The 9,633-nt window shown below is 39.7% G+C and overlaps 1 protein-coding gene across 1 annotated transcript in view; it reads right to left on the reverse strand.

Annotated features, from left to right (window-relative positions):
* The window catches only part of CAMK4 (calcium/calmodulin dependent protein kinase IV), a 16,333-nt gene extending 7,833 nt beyond the window's left edge, over positions 1-8,500 (reverse strand). The window contains exons 1-3 of the mRNA XM_010167277.2: positions 8,416-8,500; positions 6,413-6,487; positions 2,321-2,396 (exon numbers count right to left, since the gene is read on the reverse strand). Of these exons, the coding sequence (XP_010165579.2) occupies positions 2,321-2,396; positions 6,413-6,446 (110 nt within the window). The 5' untranslated portion in view covers positions 6,447-6,487; positions 8,416-8,500. The remainder of the gene's footprint in view (positions 1-2,320; positions 2,397-6,412; positions 6,488-8,415) is intronic.
* Between the last annotated feature and the right edge of the window lie 1,133 nt (positions 8,501-9,633).

The raw sequence follows: 9,633 nt of genomic DNA on the forward strand, positions 1-9,633 counted from the left end.
GTTTAAACTATAAATGTGGCTTCCCTGGAATTATGACAGTTATCATCAATAGCTCTTAATATACTTTGCCTTAGGAATAATTGTTCTGTCAAAATATGGGTCAAAATTTTTCTTAATCACATTGTAAGTTTACTTGGTATTGGTAAGAAGAGACAGTTTTATGCACATCTTCTGTAGCATGGTAGTTAACTCTTGCATCCACTCCATTTTGGAAGCACATACAGCAATATATTTTTTTGACTGTACATAAATTCATTCCTTCTACTAAACTATGAGACTGACACATACAACACTTCTTTAGGCTGAAGGATTAATGAATTAGTTACTGCACATGTACCTTTCTGGTCTCAGCTTCTAATCCATTAGAAATGTTGATCTACAAAGCTTTACACTTAATAGAAGAGTACTAAATGCAGAATTGAATTAAATGGAAGAGAATGCCAAGTGGATTCGACTAGCACCCTTTTTGCCTGCCTTGTTCCTGGAGGTCAAATTGGGTTTGAAGAGGGGAGGAGGAGTGGAACAGAAGGAAAAAAAGTAGAGGAGTACCTGTATTGGTGGTGTCCCACACAGAGCAGGAGCTCACATGCTTGTGTTTACACCAGTACAGAGATCTAATGTTGCTTGGGAGCACCTCCTAAACAGCTGGAAGCTTTTGAAAGCTGTATATAGCAAATGCCACTTCCTATATTTAAATGGGAATTTGCTGTATGCTCTGGCTTGGAGCTTGCCTACACTTGAAAGCAAGTTCTGTTTAAGGAGGGCTCTCAGTTTCAAGTACAACAGTTATCCTTCAATAATAGGGATCACTGGGCAAACCCATGGCTTAATCTAGATACCTTTGTAAAGGGACAAAAAAGGGCACCTCTCCAATCTCAGGGAAAGCCCTGCTGGCAAATTTCACATCTCTCTGCCACATGTGGACCACTAGAAATGACAAGAAATTATCACCTGGCAGGCAATATCTGAGATGTGATCTTCTACAGACTTGAACCAGGCCTTGAGACAAAGATTCACATTTTAAAAGGAGCAGATAACAAAATAGCAAATAGGAATATTGTAGCGTTTTATTTACAGGCACCCAAAAGGAAAGCTGTGCCTTACTTGAAGCTTATGTATAGCACAAAAAATGTTTTCTGATATTTCCATCACAGTGTTGATACATCCTTACAGGTACTTTTAGTATAAACCCTAGAAAATATAATTTTTCATTTGCAGAAGTCATAAAGAAAATAATTGTATTATTACACACTGTACTTGCTGGACACAGTTAATGAGTCCTAGAAGGGGAAAGAAAACATTCCAGATATATAAAATCCTCCATATCTTTAATGTATACATGTAAAATCCTGTTATTTTTCCCAATAAAAGGCACCCTGCAAGTATTGCATGAGACTATACAAGCCAGCTTAGCATTGGTGTAGCCAAAGGAATAAATTAAGTTATTTATTCTTGCATAAAGAGAAGTGTCAATACATCAGATACAACTTTCCCTATTCAATAATCTTCCTTTCAAAGATCCCATCACTACAAAAAAATAATTACAATGCTTATCAATTGAATTGGGACCAGTCATATTAAGATGCAGACACAAGTGCCCACCTTTAGACAGAACTGCTTGAAAATTTTTGTCTATAGTTGCAACTTCAGTTATTTAAAATAGGTACAGCCAGCATCCCTCACACTCCTCTGTCAACAGTGTCTCTGATTATCTTGTAAGAAGCGTAACACTTCAATGTGAATCATTTAACCCACAGGACTGATTTGCAGACACAGTCTGGCCTGTTCCCTCAGCCAGTATCTCTGGCTAAGATGCTGTGAGACAGCAGCATTGATGCTGCAGCCCAAGTTGTAGCAGTATCTGTGGCTGACACAGATGGAGCAGCTGCATTTGGGAATATTCACAGGCCCTGTGAAACTACTGCAAGCACTTTAACTTCTCCTTGTCTCATCTGTAGTTGAGAGGTCTGTAGGATCATGGTATATCTCACAGTTTGTGTGAATGAGAAAAAAAACCCCAACAAAACTATGCCTTCTGGCACTCGTATGCTTGTATTTTTGCTTTCAGTAGCTTCACTGCTATTCATTCACATTAGTAGCACAATTCTGTGCAGGTCTTGTTGCTGTTCAGGGAGAAGTGTTATATTTATCAACTATATAACCTGAGTGTTTTGCCAAACTCGTCTAGGATTTGATTTAAGATTAGGAATATCATAATTAAAGTTCAGCATCTCGTGGTTTCCAACAGCACAGCTCATAACATCATCATAACCTGCAGATGCTCACAAATGAACCACTCCATAGCACTCTCTGCACTTACAGAATGTAGGTGATAATCCCCAGAGACCACATGTCCACCTCAGGACCATAGGCACATCCTCGTAGTATCTCTGGTGCTGCAGGTGATAAAACACTTATCAATAAGATGAAAGTTAAATCCAGAAATAACAGTCACAATGTCAGTTTAAACTCTGTGCACACTTCTGTCTTTTAAAAAGTTAGGGCCTGCTTCTTTGAACCCTTAATGACGCAGATGATTCCCTTCACTTAGTATTAAGCAACAGAAGTTATATCCAAGCACAGCCAGAATAAAATTAAAAACAGACTTTGGTTTCAAATAACTTTTTAGGTTTGTGAAAGGAACCACAGCAAGCTACAGCATCACTAGAAGTGCAGTGTGACAAGGGAGTATTCTGTTTTAATTGTAAGGAAAAACAAGACTATTACACGCGATTCCTTTAGCTGCAGTGGGAGGAGGTGGAAAGGCCAGGCAGTCTCAGAGGACTCTGGCTTGGCAATGGTAAAGAGGAGTTAATCTCTGCCCAAGCAGCTTGAGAGACACACCTCGAGGAAAGCTGAGTAGACTGCTGTACCCCTCAGACAGTATCTGTTGCTGCTACATGTGACTAAAAATGTGCACACACTCAAACTATGATGTGCCTACCTCAACCATCCCTGTCCCTGTTGTCGACAGTGTTTGTAGGTCTGTGCACCCTTGAGGTTTGCCTCCAACTGGGCAAACCTCCTTGGGCAAAACTCCCTGGGCAAAGCCCCTGAGGTGGCAGAATGAAAATGCCACATCTCCAGAAGAGGAAATGGAAGTTGTTGATGGTGGAGGAGTCAAGGCCCTTCCCTCCCTCACCTTTTGGCCACAGACAAAAATGAGACAACTAATTTGAGACACAACTAATTGGGAAAAAATAATTTAAAAGACACTTCTGAGCCACGCTTCCACATATCAGTAGCCGTTCTCCTCAGCAACCATTGTATCTGCATTAACATCCATCAGGATGGCAGCACAGCTCCTGGGCTACCATCAGAAATCACTTAGCCCTTCTTCTCTTGTTAAGTTCACTGAAAGCACAATGACTCAGTAAGTTAGGTTCTTTGTGACCATTTTCTTGCTTTCAGTTCTCTGCATCTCTTTGCATGTCCCAGGGACTGTGGGTTGGTAAATCTTGATGCCAAAGTATCCAGACTCCAGTATGTGTTTTTGTTGCTGTGTCCTTTCTGGAGAAGCTGCTGATAGCTGAGTGGGCAGGATGTGGGAGTTGGCAGGCTGTGCCTATCAATTATTCATAGTTGAATCTGGCATTTTAACAGTATTCATCCTGGGTTTCCTTCACTTCTGGAAAGTAAAGCTCGAATATTTTCCAGGCACTGGGAATTCTGCATAGTTAGTTAACTTGAGTCATAAAGCAAGGATCGCAGGTCCATGTCTGTAGGCACAACGCTCCTTTCTTTTCTTCTCAGCACTTCCAGCCTCAACCCTTCCCACCAAGTCATCCCTACTCTGAGGGCTCTTCTATGGGAATAAGCTTTACCTTGTTTTTATGGTACAAAAACCCAGACAGGCATAAAAAGGGCTAAATACCATCTACAGTTTTATGGCATTTGTAGTATAACTGAGAGAGAAAAGACAACCAGAACATTAATAGCTAATATGCGAAGTACAGTTTTATGAAACTAAACAGACTGGAATTCAGTGATACTCTGAAGCACCTGTGTGTGCTTGACAGAGAATGTCATACAAGGTAATGGACATGGCACCTGAATTGCATTAGATATTGCATATCCTTTGTTTCTGCAGTTATAAAAGCAAATGCCAAGTCTTTAGTTTCCACATAGCTTGGCTCAGCTCTGTCCAAAACTACCTGAGATGCTTATTGCCCAGCACACTGCTACTAACTTGTAGCCTCTGGTAGGAGCCCATTCAGCATCTAGATCTCAGCAAAAATGGCAGAAATAGGTTTCTCCACAAGATCACATTGGTTGCTGGAGATGAGCATCCATTATGGGAGGCCCAGCAGGCTTGCCCTGGTATAAACAAGATCACCAGCCTCCCTGACCATTAGCCAGTTAGCTGACATGGAAGTGCCTTGCAATGAAGGGTGAGCAGACTGCAGAAGCAGCTGTAATCATCTTTTGCTGGAGGGACTCCTTCTTTTGCATGTTCTGGCCCTGGAGGATCCATCCGGCTCATTTCTGGGTCTGGTGAGCTTCTGTGCATGTACAGGAGCTAGCTGTCCCTGCTCTGACAGCAAAACTGTGCATGAGGTAACACCGGGAGCCCAACAGTGTGCATGGGATGCTCTGCTGAAAGCTGCCAGGCAGTCTGCAAGGTTCCAACCAGCTGCGGGCTGCTCAGCCTCGCACAGCTTGGCATCACCACAGGAAACTGAGCCAGAAGGCACAGAGCGTCCTACAGGTCCCTGCCGTCCCCTCTGATGTGGGGAGGTTGCTGCTGAAGAAAAGTCGGCTGTGTGCAGGGGACGGCCGGGCTGGGCAGGTGCCCCCTGCAGCAGGATAACCTCCTGCTGCAGCCCCCTGTGCAGGGCGAGATGCTCCGGCTCCATGAGGGAATGGCTGCTGGGGCTCGGCAGCATCTCTTTAGTTTTTTTTTTCAAGGTCAGTGGTATGCTTGCTTCCTCCCTACTGTGGCAGGTTATGTGCTTGAGCTCTGGTTTTAGATTTTGGATTATTTGGGGTTGGTTTTAGTTAGATCCTCTTTGGATTACTGATATCTGACATGTAGCACAGCTATGGCATTGCTTGTCAGATTTTATGCATACAGCAATTGTAGTGTTCACTCTATGCCCCACTTATTTTCTCCCCAAAGCAATGGAGAAAAACCCCACATTCCTAATTATTCATGGACTGCTACCACTTGCTTATCAAAACCTTGCTCTCCCATTATGACAGTGAGGGGACATATTTTTACCTAACTGTGATTCTACAGAAATCCATTTTAATTTGAAGTATCAGTGGTGGTTTTCTTGCATTCAAATTAGATGTCTTATGTCATTAAAAGCTACAAGACTGAGGAGCATGAATGAGCCCTGATTTGGGGAAAAAACAGAAACATGTAATAACAGGACAGCTGAGATGAAACTGTTTCTAAACTTTGTGGACATCTTCCACAGGTAAACAAGTAGAAAGTGTCCTTAAAGGCCACCAATTGAAAAATTTAAACACAACATTACTAAGTATATAATTTCCTAATTTCTAAGTTACTAAAGGAATTAAAATTACCATCCTTGTGTAATACAGTGCTAAGATCACAAGTCAGATGTTTGCTCTGAAGTCATCCATAAACTCATGCATGTTGAAGTATTGTGAACACACAGGCAGATGTGTCCTTTTGGTAAGTGTCGGTTCATGCTGACTCTCACTCTCTTGGTAAAACTGAAGCAAACTTAGGATTTCGTTCTTATTTTGTTTAGGGGAAAAGAGGATTAGTTAAAAGTTCCAAAGCCTTTTTACTGTTGACAGAGGTGACTAGATCTACACCCTTCACCCTTCTTGTCACCTTCAGTTGACAAGATCTGACACAAAGCGCTCCTTGATATTGAACTCATAATTCTGTTATACAGGCCCCACTGCAGCGTGGAGCAGAATGATCTGAGTCAAGTCTGCATTTAAAACCAGGTATTTGCTGAAACATTTTGAGTTTACGGGATTAACTTATGACCCTACTCTAAGGAATAGTTTGATTTCCTCTATCTTAAAAAAAATACTTTAAGAAAAATTCACTGTAAGCAATATTCAAATATTCATAATTGTTACGAGCTCTACACAAGTTTTAGTGTTTTCCATTATTCCCTTCATAGTTCAAATTTCTGTTGATGCCTCTCCAGTATTATTTTAGTAATTTCAGCATTTTTACAGTGGTCAAACTTATTTCCAGACAAGTAATGAACTTGCACCAAAACATATGTTTAAACTTCAGTGCTAGAGAATATGAGTTTTAAAAAATGTAACCCAGTGCCAGTTTCTGAATTTTAGTTTTTGATTTCTGCTTTTTAGGAGCTTTTTGAATTTTGACTTTAGGAAGAAGCATTTCACCTTGGAAAGAGAAAATGTAACAGCCTCACATTAAGTGCAGCATACTGTAAATAATAAAACAACATACCACAGTACCCTGGAGTTCCACAAACTGTCTTCATGGTCACCTGATCTTCCACAATCTTGGAAAGTCCAAAGTCAGCTATTAAAATTGTTTAGGAATATTAATATTCTTACTTCCTTGTAAAATAACATTTTTATATTGTATATGTAATTAAATGAATATTTATGCTTTAAATTAATTGTACTGCGATTTCCAGAGATGAGAATCAATTTAAAGAATCTACCAAGAATGAAATCCAGAAGCAAAGTTTGTCCATACAAATGAGTATTGCTGGCTCTTGCTTGACAGAAATGTAGCTTGTATTTTATCCTGAAGACTGCACAAAGCCAATACAATGGGATGCCTAAGGGTGTACAAACAATGATCCAGAAATGCATTTTAAGTATATATCAGCTTCCACTCTGTGAATAATCCAATAAAATTAAGAGAACAATTTTGGGTTAAAAAATTGTGCATCAGTGATTTCTTGGATAAGGGTCAGAGTACATAGTTCCTGCAAAACAAAATCCCAGCAGTATTTTGATAGAGGGTTTCTCAGGGCATAGAGGCTGTGCCAAAAGAAGTACTGATCATTTTTTTATCAGTGTTTCCACCCTGAATTACTGTTCAGACAGCAAGATTCTTCATGACATTACATGTTGTACTTGCACAACTCATTTTTTAAAGACATTAAAACTGTAGTCTTCACAACTCTCTTAGTTTTCTCTGAGAATAAAATAATGTTCTTCAAATTTCAATTTAGGTGATGACAATCAGGCTTTAAAAAAGCAAAATAAAAGCATTTCTGTTTTGTTACAGTGAATATAAATGGAAATGTTTTGTCTCAAGATCAGGATAAAAGTTTGGTATTTGATATTCTAGAAATGCATAGTTAGAGTTCACTGGTCCCTAAATGGTTATCATTTATGTATTATTTTTTATCTAAACAGAAATATAATTTATTTTTATAAACACTGGCACTCATTGTAAGTGAGACCTCAATGTAAAGAGCATAATAATCTTAACCAGAAGATGAAGAATCACAGTATTTAGGAAAATGCTTCAGAATCCCCTACACCACCCTGGCTGGCAAACCAAGGCCACCGCGTGCTGTATTAAACTATCACATTACAGCTGTTTAGAACCTTTCCAGGAAAGAACTAGGATAAAATGTAAATTAAGATACCATCATGCTGACTGTCCTAGAAATTCATATTAAATTGCTTCAGTCTAGCTTGTAGAAAGCTGGCTCCTGAAATCCATGATGAGCATTGGCCTGATGAATGTGGCAACACTCACTCCTTGCACGCTCACATGCTCCCACACTCCCTGGTAAGGGATCACAAGGTGATATTTCCAAACTGCTGACATACAGCTCAGGAGTGTTGCATGGATCCCTTCTTTGTTCAAGCAAAGACTGGGCATAGCCAGCATTTTTGGAGGTCAAGCCCTTTGCAAGTGGCTGCCATCCCCAACAGAACTGTCATAATACACCCCCATTCAGGAGAGCCTGCTCTCACCTTGTCCCTCCTCATCCTCACCATGGTGCTGACCATACTTCAGACAGCTTCCCTAGGCTTACTGCAAAAATCACTTATCCCTCAAATTTGCCTTCAAAACAGAAACCAGTCTTGCTCAGTTTGCTTTCTACTGCTCATCTTCACATTTGTACTTTCATGACAATGAATCTTTCCTCTTAAAATACTAGTTTAACAAAAAAAGGGGCACAGAAGTAGTGCGCACAGCTGTATGCTGATCTCATTATCCTTCTTGTCCCTCCTGAGAGCTTTATTCTCTCCACATTCTGCACAATTTCGGCTATAAATTCTCTAAACAAGCATCTAGCTTTGTATTGGTTTTAAAAACACCATTCACAGCTGTGCTGCTGAGGAATTAACATGCTATTCGTTTGAGTCTAAGCATTAGCTTCAAATACAGTGGTGGTGAGATGTATATACTGTAAACTTCAGTTAACACGCAGTACTGGTACAAAGGAATTAGGGGAGCATACATTTAATGCTGCTCACCAATTTTTAGTGGTGCGTCCGGTGCTGGCGTTGCATAGAGTAGATTCTCTGGCTTCAAGTCACGATGCACGATCCCATTCGCATGCAGGTACTAGAAAGAGAGAAAGTCAAAACACTTCAGTTAAAATAAGTTGTTATGGTCAAGCATAAATTAACATCTTCCTGATAACCTACAGCAGCAGATTAATAATCTGCTACATGTGTGACAGAGTCACTAAACCATTTTCAGCAGCTTTTTTTCTGCAAACCAGTTCAGCACAGGATCTTTGGATGCACATTTTAATCTGAAGAGGAAACTAAAATTTGGGAAGGAAAAGATAGCATCATGTCTATTTGAGAAGAGAAACATCTCAAAAAGTATTATTGACTTTTTAAATACAGCTATTAGGAAGTAACCTAATAGATGTTGAAATACAAAAATCTGGCTCAGAGGAAGATAGTTTCTGCACATTTTAACATTCTGAGACATAACAAAATGGTCATATAACTTTTAAACTATTAAATAGACACCTTTGAGTAGAAAGGATACAGTATGTGTCCTGGGCCAACTACAAAATCCTTGATGTCCCTGGAGATGGGTTTTAAAACCACAAAATTGCAGAGTCTCAAAAAATCCATCTGTCTTGCCAAAGTACATGCAGCACATGTGAATTCACTCACCACTGCATTCCTTTAAAGGTGCTGTTCCTGCCTTGCACCAATGTAAAGAAGAATTTCTGAAATATATGGCTGCCTCTTATACTACTACAGACAGAAATAGAAAAAAAAAGAGTGTGTGCACTGTTATGCAGCAAATGACAAATGATTGAATATTCATTTAAAAAGCACAGCTACAGTATACATTTAAGTTAGCATATGAGATGAATTATTTACTGTGTATCCCATTGGAATTTTAGTTTGTATAAGTTGCCAATGATTACCTAACATTAAGTAAGAACACATTGCTCTTTCCTTGGGCATTGTTTTAGTGACACTGAGTGCTTTATAAGTGTGTTTTTCTTACAGTGTAATAAATGTTTTTTGTTGACTTTCTCTAAAATCCTAAAGTCATGGTATTTGCCATGATGGGACTTGTGGAGATCAGCCAAAAACTCATCTACTTTACTTCACAGTGAAATCTAAGTGCTTGTCCCAGCTGTGTTTTCTACAATGGGTTACGTAATCCATTATCCAAGGTAAAAACAGACAACAATATACAGAAACTGATGGATTGCAAAT

Source organism: Antrostomus carolinensis, unplaced genomic scaffold (genome assembly GCF_000700745.2).
Source record: "Antrostomus carolinensis isolate BGI_N321 unplaced genomic scaffold, ASM70074v2 scaffold23204, whole genome shotgun sequence".
NCBI classification, from domain to species: domain Eukaryota; kingdom Metazoa; phylum Chordata; class Aves; order Caprimulgiformes; family Caprimulgidae; genus Antrostomus; species Antrostomus carolinensis.